The sequence below is a fragment of the Podarcis raffonei genome, chromosome 5 (genome assembly GCF_027172205.1).
Source record: "Podarcis raffonei isolate rPodRaf1 chromosome 5, rPodRaf1.pri, whole genome shotgun sequence".
Lineage (NCBI taxonomy): Eukaryota > Metazoa > Chordata > Lepidosauria > Squamata > Lacertidae > Podarcis > Podarcis raffonei.
The window spans coordinates 91,671,627-91,694,779 of NC_070606.1; the positions used below are offsets into that span (position 1 = coordinate 91,671,627).

Sequence of the window (23,153 nt, forward strand, 5' to 3'; positions counted from 1 at the left end):
GCCAGCCCCTTCCCTGCCTGCTCTCTGCCCCCCAGTGCCGGAGCATGAAGCTCCGCCACTGCTTTTAAGGCTGTTTTTGCAGCAACATGAATTATTACCAGTCTGGAATTTGAAATATCAGTTAATTTGTGCCTCCTTCATTTCCTCCACAACTTAAATACTGCCTCTTGTTGATAGTTATTCAGACTAATCGTGTTCTCTAGATTTTTGATTATTATTTTTTGCTTTTGGATAATTTAAACCGCAATACCATTTAAAGCAAACAAGAATGGGGGCTGCTAATGACTTTGGGGCAAGATAGGAGCTTCTGCTTCATTAAATGTTCAATGGGCACTTGGATTTAATTGCTCTTTAGAGGCTACTGGTTATGCATGCTGTGAAAGTGGGGGTGTGAGTTAAACCAACACAAAGGCAGGGAGAAAAAAATGCTAATTGCTCAAGGGTGAATGAACCCAAAAGCTACTTGGGGCTCTGAAATACTTTAAAACCTCTGCAGAAGGTTGCAGAGGCATCCTCAAGTGAATTAAGACCAAGACGGGCAAGGCATACTCAAAGGAGCAAGTCCCACTGTGTTCAATGGAGCTCACGTTCAGAAAAAGAGCCCTGCTAGATCAGAGCAATGGTTCATTAATCCATTCATTAATCCTATTTCCCACAATGGCCAACCAGATGTCTCTGAAAGTTCATGAGCAGGACACAAGGGCAATAGCCCTTTCCTGAGGACTTGAGTGATGCAGTGATTAAATGTTGAATCAGGGCTGGGGAGACCCAGGTTCCAACCCTGCTCAACCAGGAAGCATACTCTAATGGTTATGGGGTTGCTCGTGCGTAAGTTGCCGCCACTCCTGGGTAGGTGGCCTGGTTAAACCTTTCCTGGCTGGACCGCCCCTCACTTCGTGGCTGCTCAGTCGCTGGCAGAATCCGACAGTGGGCGTTTCTTCAACCTTTTCCAACATAAAAGTTGTTTGACGCCCAGTCTCCTCCTAGCCTCCCTGCGCGGAAGCCTTCTGCGCAGGGTGGGCGTGGGTAGCGGAGGACCTGTGCTCTCTCCGCTGGTGTCCAGTGAAGAGTCTCGGAGCCTGCTCTCCGCTTCCCCCATTGGCCCCCCTCCATCCCTGGTGTCGCGCTGAATTTCTTCCCCAACAGGAGACCTGCCTCTCTCCCTACTTGGCCCCTCTCCAGCATCGTCGTGGAGCCTCTCCTCCTCCTCTCGTTCCAATGGCAGTTCCCTGACACATACCAAGTGACCTTGACCCCAATCACTATCTCTCACTATCTCTACATTAGAGTTATGAGGATAATGGGGGGGGGTGATGGAGGGAACCATTCATGCTACATTGAGCTCCTTAGAGGAATGGCAGGATATAAAAATTATTATTGACTGTGTATAGGATCTAAGGATCTCCAGAAGGCTATGAAGATCCGTTTCTGATGGCAATCTTTTTCAACTGGGATGATTTGTTTTGAACTATTGATGTTATAGCAATCACTGTTTTCATTGATAAATGGAACAGCATTAACTATGAGTGGATTGTAGTAGTTTTATCTTTATCTTTGTATTGTTCGTATCCTTATAGTATTATGTAAACCATCTTGGAAGAGTTGCAGTCAGAAAGGTGTCCTGTCAATATTTTTATTGATATTTATGTCTAAGTCACCCGTGTGAAAACACGACTAGAGAAGCAGGATTGCAACAATAACATACAGATTTGGAATCCATATTACAAACATTTGGTAGAAATCTATCTATCCAGTAGCTAGAAACATATATGTACTGTATCTATCTATGAAGATACTGAACATACTTACAGACTATACATAGGTGCACACAAAAATAAGGGTATTAAAAAAAAAAAGTCAGTTGGTTAGACTCACGTGATCTTGTTTCACCCTCTAGTGGAATATCTGCACATTGCAGATTTTTCAAGGACCCTGAATGTCATTGTGTTTTAGGCTTCAATCCTATTCTGAAACCAAACCTCGCAGGAAGATAAAAGTTTCCATTCTGGTTGTAAAGTTTGATAAAATCCATTTAAGATCAAGCTTTATAAAATCTGGAGGCCATGTTTGCCTTTCAGAATTAGCAAGTTGGGATGTCAGATGTTGGCATTTGTTGTTTAGTCGTGTCCGACTCTTCGTGACCCCATGGACCAGAGTACGCCAGGCACTCCTGTCTTCCACTGCCTCCCAGTTTGGTCAAACTCATGCTGGTAGCTTCGAGAACACTGTCCAACCATCTCATCCTCTGTCGTCCCCTTCTCCTTGTGCCCTCCATCTTTCCCAACATCAGGGTCTTTTCCAAGGAGTCTTCTGTTCTCATGAGGTGGCCAAAGTCTTGGAGCTTCAGCTTCAGGATCTGTCCTTCCAGTGAGCACTCGGGGCTGATTTCCTTCAGAATGGATAGGTTTGATCTTCTTGCAGTCCATGGGACTCTCAAGAGTCTCCTCCAGCACTATAATTCAAAAGCATCAATTCTTCGGCGATCAGCCTTCTTTATGATCCAGCTCTCACTTCCACATTGCCTGGTAATTTAGTAAATGTATGAAGTTTTGTAGCTTATCTGAAATTCAGTTATACCATTGTATATTTCTCATCATCTCTAGAACAGCAAAGTATTAATGTGATAGCTGGTTCTTGTGTGTTTGTGTGTGTGTGTGTGTGTACTGTATATATTCCTAATATTTACACATCTTTAGGGCAGAGTGATTTACAAATTCATCAAATAAAATAACAATTAGGAACAGAATTCTTTAACTTCCTTATTGATGTTGAACATTTTATCCCACTCTTCACAGGAACACAAAGAGACAAACAACAAATGCAAATGACATTTTTCTTAAATAAAAATGCACTTTCTTAAATAAAAATGCCCTGCCAGTTATCAATGCGTTTCTTTTTTCAGTGGCTTGACTGCAAACTAAATTCAGTGGTTTTTGAGATTCTTTCCAAAGCCTCCTCCAGGCAGAATAAACACAGTGCCCTTGGTGACTGGGATAGCAGGCAGCATCAGCAACAGTTGAACAGCGCCAGGCTAAATTTTCCATTTACCTCCAGACATCCTGCCTCACTAGTTGAGATGGAAGTTCTGTGGTCTGGCTGAGATAATGGGCTTTTGCAGGAGACAAGCCGATCCATTCTAATGCTTCCATGGCTGTTGGATACAAGACACTGGGTAGAATTCAAATGGGTTATTTGTGCTTACAAAAGTGGCTTTCGATCCTACAGATGCCTCCACTAAAAGGAGAAGTGTGGAAGTGTTTTTTCCTAGACCGTCGTCCTGCTTCTCAAAAATCGTTGTGATATCTATCAGGTCGCATCCGACACTGCCGTTTCACTTGCACGACAGGCTTCCCACTTGTGCAAGGCAACGTCCCCAACCTCTCTCCTTTGGCCCCCACAAACAGGGACCCTCTGGGGCAGATTCAAAGAAGAGGAAGTCCCCTTGTGCAAATAGGATGCTGCTCACAGAGCTTTGGAAAAACCCATTATCTCATTATCAGCTCTCTGATTATTTTTTTGCCTACTTTATTTATTTATTTAGGAAATTTACAAACCATTTGCATGAAAAAAAAATTATTCAGATGGTGCCGAAGTCTAGTTATACATGTCCTGGCATCCACCAGTCTCAGGAGGCAATGGAAGAATTTGCGTTTTGGGGATGAGATCAAGCTGTTGGAAGATTGCAACGCCTGCTGGTACAGCACACAAACTATTGTTGTTGTTGTTATTGTTGTTATTATTATTATTATTATTATTTATATACCGCCCTATACCCTGAGGTCTCAGAGCGGTTCACAGAATAAAATCAAAATATAAAACCACAAAATACATAATCAAAATAAAAACAACCCAGTAAATCCCCACCCCAAAAAAATACATTTTAAAAGGACATAGGATCCTCAAATCATTTAAAGTAAGACAATTAACAAACCTGGACAAGAGCCACTAGTTGGAAAAAGATCATGATCTCAGAAATGTTCGCAGCAATAGTTAAATGTTATCAGCAATATATACAAAAACCCCTACTTAAAAAAACAAAACAGATAAAATTTATTATTATTATTAATCGCCTATATGTGATCATCTCAAAGTGATGTACAATAAAAAATAGCAAAAAAAGAAATAAACATTAAAAGCAAAACTACCAGTAGTATCATCCAAAAAAGACACTCATGGCAAAGACCCATTTAGGGCACAACCTTAAGGCTACAATAGATCCACCAGGATGAGCAGTTGGGATCCAGCAGATCTCCAGCTGAGCCTAGAGATTTATAATTTAGCATCTGCCCTGCCAAATCTTAAACTGTCTTAAGTCCTGGAAAGAAGGGCATCCCCAAATTTGTGGCTAGATAGGAAGGGGCTTTAGGCTGAAATCACCCTGAACCAATTCAGCATGGTCTGACCTGTCTCAACTGAAGCCACCAAAAAGGATGTTATGAAACGAAACTCTATTTTAAAGGCTCATTTTCATGCTCCCGTTTAGCCCCCCTCAGCCACTCCTCAATGGAGTTTAGATCAGGAATTTCCACCTACCCCACCTCCCAAAAAAATCTTATTCTATACTGGTTTCTCATCTTTAGGATTGCTCCCATGCCCAGCTGGAAAAGCCTATGGAGACCAAAAATGTCTTCGATTGTTTCTGGAAAGTGCAGAGTGCGCGCGCCTGTCGTATTTCATGCGTCTCTGAATGACATTAGGCTACTGCACGAAAGAAAGAAAGAAAGAAAGAAAGAAAGAAAGAAAGAAAGAAAGAAAGAAAGAAAGAAACTTCACAAGGGCAAGAAAAAATCATTTTATTATATTTAAGGCCAACTCCGTTCTCCCCTCGCGAAGCTACAGAGAAACGCACTTCGCCTTTTACTGAGGCGCGACCACTTCGTGAGGTAAATAGGGCGAAGCAACGGCCTTTCCCGCCCTTTCCTCGCGAAGCTCCGCCCCTTCCTCGCGACTGGAGTTTAATGCTGACGAGCGGGGTTCCCCTCTGCGCCTGCGCCGCTTCAGCGCGGGGAGAAGGGCGTGAGGGAAAGTCTACGGAAAGGTTTCCCTTCCGGGTCGCGTAGATCGTTCTGCGTGAGGGGGAGGAGCAGGCGGGCCGACTGCGCGGGGGATGGAGCGGGACCTGCTCCGCCAGGCGCTCGGCTTTCACGGGCCGGCGCTGCTCCCCTTGCTCCGCACAGAGCAGCACGACAACCCCGACTTCCGAGGCCTCCTGCCGCCTGGCGGGCCTGGCCTGGAGGCGCTGCCGCCAGTCAGGTGAGCGGGCCCTGCCTTGGCTGGGGGGGGGGAGGGGAAAGGGGCGGGGCTCCTCGTGGAGGGGGAGGGGCCTCTGGGTGGGCGCCTGTTGCGTCATCTAGCCCAACCCCCTTTCAGTGCAGGAATCCTTTTTGCCCCGCGTAGGATTCAAACCCGCGACCCTGAGATGAAGGGTTTGTTTTTATTTTGCAGCCCGCCTCTGAGGCTCTGTATTATCCCATGAAAGAGCGCCTCTGAACATGTGCAGGTGGTTTAATAATAATAATAATAATAATAATAATAATAATAATAATAGTAATAATTTATTTATACCCCGCCACTCTGGGCGGCTTCCAACAAAATGCTAAAATACAATAACCTACTAAACATTATATATATATATATATATACACACCCTAAATATATCATAGCAGGTTTTGCTGGATAAGCTTTGAAAGCAGGCTGTAGCTGTAGGAAGTTGCCCTATTCTCTGTCAAGCTTGTTGGTGCATCTAGTTCAAAATGGGTGGCTCTCGACTGGCAGCAACCGAAGGGTTTCAGACAAGATTCTTCTCCAGCCCTACCGGGGGATTTGAACTCAGGGCCTTCTGTGATCAACGCACCTGCTCCATTGCTCTGCTTCTTTCTAGAAATTTGCCACTGGAGCACCCTCCCTCTTTCCACAACATAAACGTGTCCGTTTCCCCCCCCCCCAAATGTGGCATTCTGTGTTGTATGATGTAAAGCCCCAATCCTCCTCCAGCACAGCAGTTAGATGTTAGTACTTCTGTGCCATCCAGCTGTGCCCTCATATCCCAGCTTGATCACTTAAGATCATTGCAGGAATGACGCTGGTTTTATTCTGAGTTGGTGACAGTCATTTGACATTAACATGAAACAAAGCCTCTGGTGTCATTGTCCCAGTCCTGTGCAATATTGGTGTCAATCGATTCAGCCGCCTTGAGCATGGTTTTAACTATGGAAAGGTGGCATACAAGTAAAATGTTGATGGTGGTAATGATGAGAACTTGAGCAGGGACATCTATTTAAACTTTTAAATGTCTGCTGAAAAACTTCTATTCTGCCAAGCTTATGCAGGCAATTAAGAACACATCTTTCCATAACAGTTAACTGATGGTCTCTGGTTTTAATTTTTATGTGCTTTTATTATATACAGATACTACTGTAAGCTGCTTTGATATTCTTACGATAAAGTGGCATAGGAATATTTTTATAAACAAATAACACACACGAGCATATATATACGGGTGTGTGTACATATATAGCATTGGCAGCCACCAACCAGCTATGTCAGACTCCAGAACGTACTAGGGAAGCAGCGTCTTTAAATTTGATAGGAATTCTGAATAAACATACTGAGGACTGTACAGATATCAGTTTAATGGCATCAAGAAAGAAACATATGTTTAATGATATGCTAAAGGCTGAAAGGGTAGCTGACTAAGAGCTAATGTATTTTGAATGCAAAAGTGGCTCAAGGCAGAATTAAACAATCATGTTCCTAAACATATAATTACAAAGCATCAGCTGGAAGAGCAAAGTTGTGCACTTTACAGCAGACTTACTAGAATGAGATAGTGTGTTTTCTATCTACAATGCTGTTATAGTAATCAAGTTGCCAAGTTCTCATTTGGAACAGTGTTCCTTTAGGGCAGGGGTAGGGAACCTTTTGAAATTTTGAGGAAATGCAAGCCTGCTACATCTGAAAGAGCAGGAAAAATATGTTGTTGTTGTTTAGTCGTTGTCGTGTCCGACTCTTCGTGACCCCATGGACCAGAGCACGCCAGGCACTCCTGTCTTCCACTGCCTCCCACAATTTGGTCAAACTCATGCTGGTAGCTTCGAGAACACTATCCAACCATCTTGTCTTCTGTTGTCCCCTTCTCCTTTTGCCCTCCATCTTTCCCAACATCAGGGTCTTTTCCAGGGAGTCTTCTCTTCTCATGAGGTGGCCAAAGTATTGGAGTCTCAGCTTCAGGATCTGTCCTTCCAGTGAGCACTCAGGGCTGATTTCCTTCAGAATGGAGAGGTTTGATCTTCTTGCAGTCCATGGGACTCTCAAGAGTCTCCTCCAGCACCATAATTCAAAAGCATCAATTCTTCGGCGATCAGCCTTCTTTATGGTCCAGCTCTCACTTCCATACATCACTACTAGAAAAACCATGGCTTTAACTATACGGATCTTTGTTGGCAAGGTGATGTCTCTGCTTTTTAAGATGCTGTCTAGGTTTGCCATCGCCTTTCTCCCAAGAAGCAGGCGTCTTTTAATTTCGTGACTGCTGTCACCATCTGTAGCGATCATGGAGCCCAAGAAAGTAAAATCTCTCACTGCCTCCATTTCTTCCCCTTCTATTTGCCAGGAGGTGATGGGACCAGTGGCTATGATCTTCGTTTTTTTGATGTTGAGCTTCAGACTATATTTTGCGCTCTCCTCTTTCACCCTCATTAAAGGAAAATTATATAGGACCACAAAAGAGTGTGGATATGCCCCTGTCTGACTTTCCAAACTTGCACGTTTTGAAGGGTGCATGTTGCATGTAGGAAGGGCTGAGTCAGTGCAGACAGGAATTGAGCAGTAAAAGCAGAGAGTTTGATATGGTTTATTACATTTCTATGCGGCTTTTCATCCAAATGAATCCCAAAGCAGCTTATAAGCAGTAAATAATATCAACATGATAGAACATAACAAATATAGTAAGTGACCGATTTGCGTAGGGGTTGCATGCCTTGGCACTGCACGCTTACGTGAAATTGTGTATAATCAGAACACCCATTGCAAAAGCCTACAAACACGCCATTCCTTCCCCACCCCCTTTTGTGACATTTTCGGGTCACTTCTGGTTTCAGCGTGATGTGCTTTGCATTTGCACCCATATCAGACGCACCTCAAAGTCACTGCCTGTATAGCATAAATCATACAGAACAATTAACAAATCTTCAGTGAAACAATTACAATCTATAAAACACTGTTACCAAAACAGCAACTAAAAAATAAGTTAAACATCACAGTTAAAGCAAAAGTCACATTGTATGCTTAACAAATCAATACAGCATTTATAATCTGTAAAACAATATTGACAACATTAACAAAATAGCAGCCATAAAATAAACTAAGCACTGTTAAGTTCATACATCACTCCCTCCACACACCCACGACTCATAATCTTTTACTCTATTCAGCTCATTAAAATACACATAATGCCTGTGGTAGCAACTCCCTTCTGAAGGTTCCTTGGCCTGGAGGTGGGGCAGCACAAGTGAAACCCACCACCCCCTCTGTCCAATACAGGGTCTCTCTCCCCTCAGTTCTTTCTCTGCAAATGGCTCCCTTATGAAGGCTCCTGGGGCTGGAGAGTGGCTTTTGAGGGAACATTTACTCAGGTCTATGTAAAGAAGGGACACGGGTGGCGCTGTGGTCTAAACCACAGAGCCTAGGGCTTGCCAATTGGAAGGTCAGCGGTTCGAATCCCCACAACGGAGTGAGCTCCCGTTGTTCGGTCCCAGCTCCTGCCCACCTAGCAGTTCAAAAGCATGTCAAAGTACAAGTAGATAAATAGGTACCGCTCCAGTGGGAAGGTAAATGGCGTTTCTGTGCGCTGCTCTGGTTCGCCAGAAGCGGCTTAGTCATGCTGGCCACATGACCCGGAAGCTGTCTGTGGACAAACACCGGCTCCCTCGGCCTGTAGAGCGAGATGAGCGCCGCAACCCCAGAGTCGTCCGCGACTGGACCTAACAGTCAGAGGTACCTTTATCGATGTAAAGAGACCTTTCTGTGGGTAGCATGGGAGGTGTCACCCCAGGTTGGTGGGCCCTGATTTAGGAGGTGCTAATCTCTTTTCTTTGCTGTTTCAGGAAAGAGAGAGGACTTGAAAATATTGAGATACAGCATTTCATTGCAAAAAAAGCTGATCTCCTTTTTTCTCATGCTTGGAAAACAAATGTGCCAACAGCAACAGAAGCAAATGAAGAGAATGAAGGTAAGATTTCTACTAAGACAAGGCAAAAGTTGTAAGTCATATTGTGATTAGTGGTACGTGCTGAAAAGTGCATCTCCTTAATGTTTTTATCTTTCTTCTCTCACCCCATGGTCTACAAAAAATGAGGAAAACCTTCATATGAAATATTTTGCTCTTTTAAGTATTAGAAGTGAAATATTTATTAAAGCAGTTTTTGAAAACAGTGCTGTTATAATCCGTTCACATTACTTCTTGATTTAGAGTTCAAGCATTGTTAGTATTCCAGTCAACAGTAATATGCTAAGCAACATTTTTCAGATGTAGTTGGAATAGTATTTGCAAATGTGGTAGAGTACAGAGTAGCTTCATAGTGTCAAAGCCTTTGCACAACACATCATTTGATGTCTGTTGCTTCTCACTTGCCTAGGATTCCTATATCAAGTAAAACAAATCAATAAATGTTTAAATATATGCATATATCATCAAGAAACATACTAACAGGTGGACTTGGTTTTCAGTGTGTGTAGATCTTCAATTTTCTGAAGTTTGTGAAGCTTGAAAGTGGATGTTTTGAATTAAAAACTACAGATCCTTTTCAGACACCAATTTTCATTGGGGAAATAGTTTTATTAGTATTTCTCTGTTATTCTGTGCTCTGTCCCACTATATAATAAATGTGATTTTAATATATGCACCAGAGCTGGGATCTCTTCTCTTTGGGGTCAAGCCCCAGCTCTGGTGCAAGCAGACAAGTTCTGTAAATACTAATTTGGGCCAGGGGAGGAGTGTGCTAAGTGGCCTGTGTGTCAAAATTGTGAATAGCTCTAAGAAGCTGTGGCTACAATCCTAACCCCAATTGCCTGGGAGTGAGCCCCTCTGAATTCATTAGAACTTCCTTCTAAGTAGGCATGTTTAGGATTGTTCTGTAAGAGTGAAATGTTAAACCCACTTACCTGTGAGTTTTAGTCTCGTTGAAGTAGGCATATGAAAGGTTACACTTTAAGGTGGCAGTTTTTGATTTAAAATGTTTTATGTGATACAGTGGATAATATCATATTTTAAAAACTGTTTGTATAATATTTTATTTCAACATGACTCTTTTTATCTCAATTGAAGATTATTATGCTACTATGCCACCTTTGGAGCAGTTCATGGATGTTCCCAGTGCAGAGAGGAGAGAGCTGTTTTTCCGTGATATTGAGCGTGGGGACATAGTGATTGGAAGGATTAGTTCCATTCGTGAATTTGGTTTTTTCATGGTGCTGTTCTGCCTTCGAAGTGGCGTCACTCGAGAGATAGCAGATCTAGAGATCACTGTAAGTCTGATGATAACTATTCACATGTGAATTCTTGCGCTGAAGACACCTTCTGATGGATCATTTTGTTGTGTGTTAGCTTTTTGTACAACAAATTGGGAGCTGCTTGCTCAGGAAAAGTAAATGTGTTCTGTGGGACAGTCAGTAGTTTAAAGCTTTTACTGTAGTGTGGCCTTGAAAAGTGGTGAGCTAGAAGATGTTTCGCTACCTCAGCAAAACATTTCTCATTCTTTTTCTGTTTAAAGGTTATTTTGAGGACATAAAAGCTTTCAAGTGTACTCTGTTGCAGTTTTGATAGCATTTGTGCGGCTCTTTAAAAAGGGAGACATCTCAAAAAGACATTTTTGCAAGCATTTGCATTTTGCTTTGCAATAGCTGAGTAGAATTTGTTTTCAAATAAATTCTGCTTCCTTTTTCTGTGCTCAAGGGTGTTATGCAAAAGTGAAACTTGTATGTATCTTACTGGAAAATGTGCAAGAAGCATTTATGCTTGGAGAAGCGCCTCTTCGTCTGGAGGAGAGGCCAAAGATTTTCATGAGGCCCTGTAAACATAAAAAGAAGGATCTGCAGGTGACTTCATGTTCACTGCCTTACCATAAGGCTCTCTGTCAGATCACGTTCTCATTTTACTGGGAGCTTCTCAGCTTTACAGCAATTCCTAACCTACGTGGGACACTGGAAGAATTACGGGGCTGGACCAGCAACAGCCGCACTGGTGAACACTGCAAAAATAGGAAGAAAACACAAATCCACCTCTCTTACTATGTTTTCCCTTGCGCATATTGTTCCCTCCCCTTGTGATTTGGAGCTAAAATGTCAGCAGGACTGAATCTTCAGTGTTGCCGTTACAGCAAGTTCAGACCAACATGGTTTCTCCTAAGTGAACCCCTCCCTGCAATAAATATAGCTGGCCTGAGTATTCATTTATACAAGTTATATGCGTTCCCCTTGCCCCAGCAAGAACATTTACTGGTCTGGTAAAGGATGCTAAAGTTTTTGGTCATTTGGTTTCTATTTCAGGCTCTTTGTCCATTGAGGGATGTGCCTTCCCAGAGCAGCCATGGTGACCCTTTATCATACTATCAAACAGGTGACCTTATCCAAGGCAAGTTAATTTGACTTAGCCTCACAACTAGGTTCCCCCTTAATATTTATTTTCAGGATATGTTGACAGGATATTCTGCTGCTTAAATCAAGCCTTTTTTGTGTTTTAATAGCTGCAATCAAGGATATTGATCGCTACCATGAAAAGCTCACAGTATCACTGCACAGCTCTGCTCTATCACCCAGTCTAGCAAGTACCAAATTAGGAGTAATCAGCTCAGAAGATCTGCCTCTGCACTACAGGTATGAAACAGTAATATACTGCATCTTCCTTCTTTAGTGGCTCAATAAACTCTTTGGCACATACTGGGCTTTCCTGAATAGAATAAAATATTTAGCCACATTTGAACATAATGTTAAACCATAGTTTCACACTACATAAGTCATCCTAGTATTCTGGGCTTGCACACTTTGTCCCTTTCCCTCTGCTCCTCCTGTGAGTTTAGAGGGAGGATTTCTGAAGCTTTCATTTCCTTTTAGTTAATGACACTTTGCCCTTTTGTCTAAACTAGGAACTATAGTCATCACTATCATTAATTTAAACAAGCCAACTTCATAACCAGTGGCTTGAAGCTGGCCTGTGTAACTGACCATTATTACCAGTCAGACAACAGGAACCCATGGTTATCTAAAAGCAAAAGTTCCTAAGGTTTTCCTTGAAGTAACTCTTTTGTAGTTGTGCCAGTAGCCCTTGAGATGGGTGAGTTGGGCATATTCCTTTGGCAACCTTTCCATGTATCTTTAGGCTTGTCCCTCATCAGTTCTTCGTTAGAAATAGAATGGGAAAGATGTCCCTGTCAAGGTGGAACCAAAGACAGAATGCTCATAATTGCTTCCTCTCTCTTTCTTTCCCCAGGAAAAGTGTTGAAATAGCCAGCAGTTTGGAAACATATGATAAAGTTTTACATCATTCCTTGGGCTTTGCCAATCCAGCTGTAGTTGAGTTTCTGGTAGGAAAACTAGGATTGAATGAATCCAGCCCACCATCCTTAATGAGAGGACTGCAAAGGTATATAAGGCACCTCTTCACAGAAAGTATTCAAGTTCTTTTAAACCTTGGGCAGCTTCCAGATTTACTTTATTTTGAGATTGCTCACTAAAGTGAAACTTCCATTACTTTTTTAAAAAACAAAAAAGTGCAGGAAAAGCTCTTTTTCCATTTGCAACTAAATCTTTATTAAACTTCCTCAACAAACAAAGCAAATAGTTTATATTGGGCAACAGGTTAACGTTCTGATCCACAACCATATTTAAACCAATTCAGCCACCTAGTGTGGGATAGTGACTAAAGTGTTAGACTAGACAGGGGTCAGCAAACCAAAGCAGGGGGCCGGTCCACTGTCCCTCAGACCTTGTGGGGGGCTGGACTATATTTTTCGGGCGGAATGAACAAATTCCTATGCCCCACAAATAACCCAGAGATGCATTTTAAATAAAGGCACACATTCTACTCATGTAAAAACACCAGGCAGGCCCCACAAATAACCCAGAAGTGCATTTGAAATAAAAGGACACATTCTACTCATGTAAAAACACACTGATTCCCAGACCGTCCGCAGGCTGGATCTAGAAGGCGGGCCGGATCCGGCCCCCTGGCCTTAGTTTGCCTATCCATGGACTAGGACTTGGGAGACCAGGGTTTAAATTCCCCCTCAGCCATAAAGCCTAACCTACCTCATAGGGTTATTGCAGGAATTAAATGAAGAGGTGGAAAACCATGTACATCACCTCCCCCCACCACACATCATTATCATCATTATTATACCCCACCCATCTGGCTAGTTTCCCCAGCCACTCTGGGCAGCTTACAGCATAAAATAAAAATAAAATTTTAATTTTCCAAAATAACAAAACTGTAATAAGAATTGGGTACAAGTCTAGTTACGTAATACTATATCCACTTAAAATTACGTTAATTGTGTAGTATAATCTCAAACATATTCTTAATACATTAATGGTTAATATAGCCTCTCCATGGACAAATCTGGGTAGTCGGTGGGATGCCCTTACATACAAAAAGAAAGGAGACAAAAGTTTCAATAAAGTTTTCTCTTGGCAGTACCTTTTGCTACCTTTCTGTGCCTGAGTCGTTGCTCTGAGATAGCGATCTCCCATATGTTGCTGAACCTTAGATTTCCAAAAGCGGCCTATCACCAAGTGTGCAGCTGTCAATAAAAAAAACCCTAAATCTTTGTGTCTGATAGTGAGGTCAGAATCCATTTTTAGTGAAAGCCGAGCTAAAGCCAGATTTGGAAATAACCTTAGAAATAGATCAGAAACTGTGGTCCAGAACACGTGAGCAATTTTGCATTCCCACAAAACATGGAAATAGGATCCAAAATTACCACAGCCCCTCCAGCAGAGAGAGGATAAGGATTAATTGATTTTTGCTAAGTGAATCAAAGTCAAATGCCATCTGATGACGACCTTCAGAGAAACTTATTGAAGGCAAGATAAAGAGGTTTTTAGGGGCAAGGTCCTCCTTTGCCTATTTTGGCCTCGCATACTAAACGTTAACATTTTTGCATTTCCCATATAATATTCCACAAGCATACACTAAATCAATGAAGCGGTGAGACTTGGTACACATCAATTAAAATACCATTAGTCCTTTTGCTTTTCATTCTAAATGTTTTGCGGACAAACAAGACTGCTGCAGCTGGAGCCAGTTAGGGTACAGGTTTTTTAGATTTTCCTTTAGCCCTCCTTTAGTGATCAGTTTACTTTTGAGCAGTAGGTCTCATATCCTATAAAGACCTCTGTTTCACCTACCACACTTTATATTTCTGATACTTACCTTTCTGCCTAAAGGCAGGGTAATCTAAAGAAGGAATTAATGGGGACATCTCAGGGGCCAAAACTTGGCTTTGAGTCTTCCATGTAAAGATTACAGATTTTAAGAAAGGTGTTGTCAATTCAGGTTGCAAGAAAGGAAGAACTTTCTGACAGTCAGAGCTGTTGGACAGTGGGACAGATTCGCACAAGAGGTGGTGGACTCTCCTTCCTTGGAGGTTTTGTAGCAAAAGTTGGATGGCCCCTGTCATGTATGATCTAGTTGGGATTCCTGCATTGCAGGGGTTGGACTAGATGACCCTGGGAGGTACCTTCCAGCTCTTATGCATCTGTGATTTAAATGTTCCTTGATTTATTTTTCTCCCCTAGTAAAAATTTCAACGAAGAAGATTTTGCCATTGCTTTGAGGAAAAAACAATCAGCCTCCTGGGCCTTAAAATGGTATGCACTTCTTCATAAGGTAAAGGTAAAGGTACCCCTGCCCGTACGGGCCAGTCTTGACAGACTCTAGGGTTGTGCGCCCGTCTCACTCAAGAGGCCGGGGGCCAGCGCTGTCCGGAGACACTTCCGGGTCACGTGGCCAGCGTGACATCGCTGCTCTGGCGAGCCAGAGCCGCACACGGAAATGCCGTTTACCTTCCCGCCAGTAAGCGGTCCCTATTTATCTACTTGCACCCGGGGGTGCTTTCAAACTGCTAGGTTGGCAGGCGCTGGGACCGAGCAACGGGAGCGCACCCCGCCGCAGGGATTCGAACCGCCGACCTTTCGATCGGCAAGCCCTAGGCACTGAAGCTTTTACCCACAGCGCCACCCGCGTCCCACTTCTTCATATTGATAGGCAAATGTTTTATGTAAGATTGGAAAGAACTATCATTTTCCTCCCAGGATCGTGATATTTGCTTGAAATGGACATTAGCTATTTGTCAAGTTCCTCTGGTTGATCATTGGGAACCATGCTGAAGTGCTTGTGAAGTGAGAACGTAGATATTTAAGGAGGCACTTAAAAAAAAATTAAGTGTGATGATACTTAACTAGTTTTCCCATTTAGCCATATTTCTGGATCATGTACTTCTGGCTCACAAGACTGGAGTGAGCTTTCCTATCATTGCATGTGCTGTTTGTCTACATGTGGATAAAAGTGCTCAATGTTACTTTGTTCCCCATGGAGGATCGATGGGAGATAAGGTTAGTCCCCAAAGAATTCTGTCCTTATCTTCATGTAACTTGAGGAAACTCCACTGCATTTTAAAACTGATTTTTAAGGAATTTGGAGAAAATCTGCAATGATAATGAGAAAAGGTGCATTGGGCAGATTTAGGAGCTAAAAAAAATTAGGAATGTCACTAGCCTTCACAACTTATCAAGTTTGAACTACTGCAGCAAATTACCCAATTATTGATTTGCATATAGAAACCATAATATTCATAATGCCTTGTTGTTGTTTTTAGTGTCAAGATTGGTGTGGATTATTTCAAAGAAGGCCGCCATGTGGATGCTATGAATGAATACAACAAGGCGCTGGAAATAGATGTGCAAAATGTTGAAGCCTTAGTAGCCCGTGGAGCTCTGTAAGTGTCTGTTTGATTTGTAGCTGGAATGCAGAATTTTAAATAATTTTATGAGCAAATTTAAAATATTTGTACTTAACAAGGTTTCCCCCCCCCCTTCTAGGTATGCAACAAAAGGAAGCTTAAATAAAGCAATTGATGATTTTCAGGTTGCTCTAGAAAACTGTCCAACACACAGAAATGCCAGGAAATACCTTTGCCAAACGCTTGTTGAACGGGGAGGACAGTAAGTGTTGCCTAGTGACTGGGCCAAACATATAAGCGTCTTTCATTTCCCCCCACAGTACTGTACTTACAGGATCCTTAGCCAAAGCTGTCATGCTCAGGGAAGTCAGTGCTTTTTCCGACTCTCACACACATTCATTACTATCTCAAAGACAAAGGAGAGGTGGGAAAAGTTATCTGTGTCAACAAAACTTGCTGTTTTAGAGGGCTGGGATTGAGGCACAGGTGCCTTTTACTAATGCCACTATGTGGTTTGCCAGGAAAACCCAGCTCTAATCATACCCATCCCACCATACCTTGGCATCTACTTTTTTCGTTGCTGACCTTCCTACTATATGGTTGTGGACATCTGCTGCATCTTGCATCCTAACCTTTGTTTTAAATGTAACTTCTTTTTATCATGCAAAATGCTGGATTCAGTTAGCAGAACTGTCATTTCACTGCCATCTCTTCCTAAGGATTTCTGAAGTAAACCATACCTAGGAGACACTTGATTATTTAGTGCCGTAACATGTCGCACAATCACCTCTGCTATGAAATTTGTTATGCCTCGCTGTGCTCAGGTTCAGCCCAATGGCATTTGCATGGCGGGAGGTACATGGGAACATGTTCCCACATTGTTATAATGCTGATGGATTGATCGCAAAGGATGTCAGCGTTTCTTAAGCATAAAGTGATCTCACTCTAAAAATGTAGCTGAGGCTAACTGTGGTAGTTAGAATACTTTACATGTTGTATAAAATCATCTGCCAGGTTAGAAGAGGAAGATAAGCTGTTGAATGCTGAGAGTTACTACAAGAAGGCTTTAAACATAGATGAGACCTTTCAAGAAGCCGAGGATGCCTTGTTGAAACTTCGTAAGCAGATGCAGGTGATTCTTTACTTTCTCTTAGTTGACTGAGGTAAATGCATCAAGAGGCATGCATTACTTTTTGTCCTTGCAAGCTTCCATGGGTCATTTACTGGGAGCATGGTTGCAGCTTGGATGTGTGTGGAGTTTCTGAACTGCTGCTAAGTCAGGGATGGGGGATGATTTGAGTGAAGAGGTAAAATATGGCACTGAAGCTAGATTCAAGATGCCTCAATCAGATTAGTTCTGCCAACAGGACCTACCTGTATTGAGTAGTTAAGTGAACCTTTAGAGCAGTTATTCGGAAATAAGTGTTATTGGAATTAAGCTTGTTTCTGAAGCACGTGTATGCTTGGGATCAGACTGCAAGGTTGGCACAGGGAGGCTTACAAGAACTTGATTCCAGCAGAACCAAAATAAATCCTGCAAAAGGAAAGGTTGCTTTTTCTTTTGGCACTGGTGCCAATAACTTGGGATATTGATCCAGCAACTAGATTCAGCTTTCCTGCTCTGCCATGAGCTTGCTGATTACCTACAACTGAATATAATTTTCAGAGATCCTTAACCTACAGGGTTAGTTAGCATGCCCTCAAAGTTTGCTAATAAAAGTTTTCCAGATGAGATTTATTTATAGCGTGCATGTTTGAAACACATTGAGGGTCACTTTGTACGTGCCAGTATTGGGCTTTCCCCCTCTACATGCTGCCTCTCCTCCGTCATGCAGAGAAGAATACATGCAAAGCGGGATGCCATGTCTATTTTTACCGAGACATTTCCACATAACATGCCAGCAAAAAGCAGCCTGTAAATGGAAGCTTGGTAAAAATAGACTCTCTGTCCCCCTTCGTATATGCACCTCTCTCCCCTTGGTGGGGAGCATTCAACAGTGAGGGGGGAAATCTAAACAAGCACATGCAAAGTTGACTTGAGTTACTGCTGAGACTTAACAGTTGCCCTCCTGTAATACTGATGATATGTTTTTCTTCAATGCATTTTCCTCTGGACTGGAACTGTTGCTGCTGTGTCTGACCTCTGGTGCTGCTCATCAACAACCCATTGGAATATGATTACGTGTGTAAACCATGCATCAAACTGGGCTGTGATACGGTTGCCATATGGTTTGTATTCATACATGGCCTCTTCCAATTATGTTTTAATTTGGATCACGTTTTACGCAAAAATCCAAATAATGATTATTTCCTTGATGCCTCTGTATTTGGTTAATTCTGTATGGCCCACCACTTTGCTATTTTTTCCATTTATGCCTTCTGAATTACTAATGTCATTGTATTGGGCAATGGATGCTAATTCCCATCTTGGTTCTTTATAATTCTCTTTTAATATATGGGTTTTAAACTGCAAATATGGTCCTTAATGCCGTACTTGTTCATCTCAATGCTTAACACCCCATTTGAACACAATTATTTTGCCTTGAATACCTTACTTTTTGGATCTGATACCTTGGGGTTGGTGTAAACTGTGTGAATATTGGGTGGAATTTTGGGGGGGGAACCTTGGGTCAACACTGGCTTGTTAATGGAATATTTTCAATGTTGGGATTCAAAAAAGAAATCTCTGGAAATGAGAGAGAAACAAGCTGCAAAAGAAGAGAGACAAAAAGAGAAGAAAATAGAAACAAGTGCAGAAAAACTGCGTAAGCTCTTAAAAGAAGAAAAAAGGTAACCTCCGTTATATTCAACCTTCTATAGAGCCTTGTTGGTACTGTAAGTATAGTAAGGCATTCGTGGTTATTGGTGAGCTGATTTTGTGGCGTGTGTGTGTGTGTGTGTGTGTGTCTCCCTACTAGTGAAAAAAGCTAATGAGAACCTTCACAAGAGTTATTTCTTTTTTTAAAGTCTCAGGGAATAAATGAGGAAGATTAAAGCATGAAGTTCCTTTGTAATGACAGCTGAACTCTGAGGCATGGGTTTGAATGCCCTAAGCATTATTTAATTCACATTTCATAAGAGAACAGAATGGGTTGCTCTTAACCAGGTATTTAGCTTTCTAGTCAGACTGGACTTACAGTGGCTTGTATGGAATGAAACTAACCATGAAATATGGGGTCATTTGTTTCCTTCTAGTGGTATTGGGGAGCAGCGAAGTGAGTGCAGGTCATTCATGCATGGTAACCCATTATGGCTTACTGTGACATGAACATGGACATTAAGGAATCTTAACCACAGAGGGTGGGCGAAATGTGACCTCTTGTTATATACAAAATATCTGGTTATAAGCAAGCCTTGCACTCTTTTGCATTGATGATACAGGATAATATATATATATAAGACAATGGAAAGAAAATTCCTTTGGCCCTACTCCTCTTTTTGTACCATTCACCATATGCAACCTTTTGTTTCTTAGAGCATACAATCCTTGGGAACCTGACAGAAATAAAACAGAAACAACCTGTGCAGTCCTTACACTCATGTCTATATTAGGATTGAGTCCACCACTATTAAACACAATCGTTAAATCTAAAAAATATATATAAAAATTGTCCAGTAGCACCTTAGAGACCAACTAAGTTTGTTCTTGGTATGAGCTTTCGTGTGCATGCACACTTCTTCAGATACGAAATATGCAGGTCAAAGCCAGCACTTTGAATTTGAGTCCAGAAGCAAACTGTGTTGTTGCTCAGCAGTAGAGAATCTGCTGCCTGACTCATTTTGTGTCAAGGAGCTATAGCTTACTTGTGTTAGGATGTACAGTGGTAACTCAGTTTTCAAACGTCTCTGATGACGAACATTTTGGTTTTCGAACGCCATAAATCCAGAAGTAAATGCTTCGGTTTTCAAACACGCCTCAGAAGTCGAACATGCCACATGGCTTCTGTTGACTGCAAGATCCTGAGGCCTAGCTGTTGGCTATTGAGTTTTGGGTTTTTAAACGTTTCAGAACTCAAACGGTCTTCTGGAACGGATTATGTTTGAAAACCAAGGTGCCACTGTATTCCTTGTTAGTTACACTGTTGCTTATTATAACCATACTGCAACAATACTGCAATTCTGTATCACACAATGAATTGCAAATTGTACAGTGGTGCGGTGCCCCGCAAGACGGAAAACCCGCTAGACGAAAGGGTTTTCCGTTTTGGAGGTGCTTCGCAAAATGAATTTCCTATGGGCTTGCTTCATGTCTTGCGAGTTCCTGCAGGGTTTTTTTCCTCCCCCCCCCCCCTTTTCCCCAAGCCGCTAAGCCGCTTAACAGCTGAGCCGCTAAGCCGCTAATAGCGCTAATCCGCTAAGCCGCTAATAGGCTTGCTTCGCAAGACGAAAAAACCGCAAGACGAAGAAACTCACGGAACGGATTCTTTTCATCTTGCGAGGCACCACTGTACCTGTTTGGGTTGAATCCAACTACTAAGTCATTGCTGGGCAGAATGATTTCCACTCATGTTTCAGAACTTCCCCCCTCTTTTCTCCTATGTCTGCTGCACGCACACACATGGATCTGCTCCAGAGGGTTAGTGGGGGAACCCAGATTTGTGGGCAAGCCAGGGAAATGAGAGGGAAATGGAAGTTGTAGAAGTTGTTCTGACTTAGTTGGATACAATTAAGACATTTTGTGTAGAACAGATCCATCAGTGTTCGTTTCTCTATTTAGTTGATTCCTTAATATCAGAACTAAAATTTTGGTTTTGGCTGTCTCTCTTGTAGCTAATTCTTTCTAAGAGCATAACCTCTCCCACTGCAATTTTAAGTGTCAGTCTAAAGATACTGAAATAAGTGGGACTTGCAGCTATATTTAGGCTGTAAGCAAACCTTGTGTGCTTGTGATTTGTGTACCAAATGCTTTTTAGTCCTGAAAATCTATTTTAAGGTGAAGAAGCAAAACATACCTTTCCCAATTTCAAATCTTTAGGCACCAGTATTGAATCACTCAATTTAGTCTTTCTTAGGTAAAGCTGAATAACTGCCAAAATGGTTTATACAGTACCATAACTATATATAGTACTTTAGAATAAACATAGGTCAATACTCTTGGAAGGTTACAGTCTATATTGTGACCCAGGTGAAGAAAGCAGAAAAGAAAAGAAAAGGGGAAGAGACAAAAATAGTATGAGATGAATGTGAGGAAATAGAGTTTCACATATCAGAGCTTAAAGATTAAGGGGTTGAGGCAAAACTTTATTGGAAAAATATTAGTTTTGAGGAAGGGGGAACATAAGGCAAGGCAAGAAAGGAAGTGTATATGGCATTTCAGTTAGGAATCTAATGAGTGTTGGTAAGCAAAATCAGACACTATCAACTGAACTTAATCCACTGTTTATTATTTTTTTAAGGGAGGGTAAAGCAATTCCTACAGCAGCTGCATGGTCTTCAAATACTGTTTTACATTTTAGTGCAGGCATCCCCAACCTTCAGCCCTCCAGATGTTTTGGACTACAATTCCCATCATCCCTGACCACTGGTCCTGTTAGCTAGGGATCATGAGAGTTGTAGGCCAAAATATCTGGAGGGCCGCAGGTTAGTGATGCCTGTTTTAGTGTTGCTACTTGGTGGGTAATTTTGGTCATCTTGATGAGATGAGGAGTAATAGTCAAACTTCTGAACCTGACTACCAGGAAATTTTTAAACCATAAAATGTATATAGTTCAGCAGCTAAGTAGGAAAGATTTGCCAACAAATACTGCATTTTTAATGCTAACGACATTACCTCATGGTTAATTAAAACTTTTAGGTTGAAGAAGAAAAAGAAAAGGTCAACTTCCTCTTCCTCCTGCAGTTCTTCATCAGATGAATCTCCTTCCTCCTCTTCCTCTTCTGATAACAAAAAGCGTAAGAAAAGGAGTCGGAACAGGTCCGAGTCCTCACGCAGCTCTAAAAAGCACACGTCCAGGAGTTTCTTACATCAAAGTAGGAAAGATGACTGCTACTCTCCTCCAGCCAATACCTCTGCTTCCTTCCTTAATCAAAAGCATGAAATGGAGAAACTGCTGGAGAGACAGGACAGGTTAATCTATCAAAAGACTGAGGTAAGAGAGAGAGATCACTCTCTATCAAGGACTTCTGCTGCTGAAGATATTTATGGAGGTAGGTCTGAAGATTCCAGAGAGCCCTACAGCAGTTCCAAGACTCAGGCAAACAGTAACACAACTGAAAAACAGGGTAAGTTAGATAGAGTTTCTTCCGACAGGAGGGATAGTACAGGTTCGTATCGTAGAAAGTCTGATGACAGGAGCAAGATGAGATATTCAGGAAAATTAGAAAAAGAATCAAAGAAGGAGCATTATCAGAAGCACAGCCCAAGCCAAACAAAGTACTCCACATCTCCTACAGGGTCCGATTACTCAACAAAGTCAGTTGAACACTACAACCGATATACTAGCCAATGGATAAATGAGCCTAGTAGGTACAGTGCTGACAACAGACCTGAATTGGCGTGGATTAAAAGTGAGAGAGAACCCAAGAGCAGGGAAAGGGAAACCACAAAAGCCAAGGAGCGAGACGAAGAAGCAACACTCAATGGTAAAGGACAGTCAGGAACTGGTGCTAAGAAACAACTGCCTCAGAATTTGGTCAACATATTTAATCAGATTGCTGAATTTGAGCGAGAAAAGGGAAGTAAACAGAAAAACCAGTGATTTTTTTAAAAAAGGTGCAAGTATAGTTCAGCTTCTAAACACTTGATGAGTCTGTACTCTTAATGGGGAAAAATAGGGGGGGGTGTATTTCTGTTCCCTCTACTTGATATTGATTTAGGGAATGGCGAATATGCAAGAGTTACATCATATCTTTTTTTTAAAAAAAAGATTTTCTTTTGCTGTTTTGGATATTCATATGTGATAGCGTGATTGGCTGAGAAACTTTACTACTATTAAGACTGCCACCTGTGCTTAATTGGCATCTAAATTGCACTTTACAGAAGGAATATTTCCAAGGCATCAATGACTGTTAACTTTGTATTGTTAATAAAAACATAAATGTGCCATTAGTGTGTAAATAGCCTGTCTTGCCATTAAATTTTTTATAAAACTTCCTTTTTCACTTGAATCATTTTTGGGGGTGGGCCAAGAGGGGGCCTCTTAAGCAAGAAGACTTGGGGAAGTTTTCCTAACACTCTCAGAATCTTTAAGTGAAAGATGC

At 41.8% G+C, this 23,153-nt stretch overlaps 1 protein-coding gene across 3 annotated transcripts; it reads left to right on the forward strand.

Annotated features, from left to right (window-relative positions):
* The first annotated feature begins 4,998 nt into the window (after positions 1-4,998).
* TTC14 (tetratricopeptide repeat domain 14) lies at positions 4,999-23,046 on the forward strand. Of its 3 annotated transcripts, XM_053390612.1 has the most exons (12): positions 5,001-5,253; positions 9,105-9,229; positions 10,325-10,524; positions 11,545-11,629; positions 11,742-11,871; positions 12,485-12,637; positions 14,791-14,862; positions 15,870-15,989; positions 16,093-16,215; positions 16,968-17,085; positions 18,634-18,743; positions 21,748-23,046. In XM_053390612.1, the coding sequence occupies exons 1-12, from the start codon at positions 5,108-5,110 to the stop codon at positions 22,649-22,651; spliced, it is 2,286 nt and encodes a 761-aa protein (XP_053246587.1). In that variant the 5' UTR covers positions 5,001-5,107; the 3' UTR covers positions 22,652-23,046. The 3 variants fall into 3 exon arrangements, 1 of the variants encoding a protein (XP_053246587.1); XR_008330732.1 differs by lacking the exon at positions 18,634-18,743 and having other exon boundaries at positions 4,999-5,253; positions 16,968-18,182; positions 21,748-21,843; XR_008330731.1 differs by lacking the exon at positions 21,748-23,046 and having other exon boundaries at positions 4,999-5,253; positions 16,968-18,182; positions 18,634-18,745.
* The last annotated feature ends 107 nt before the right edge of the window (positions 23,047-23,153 follow it).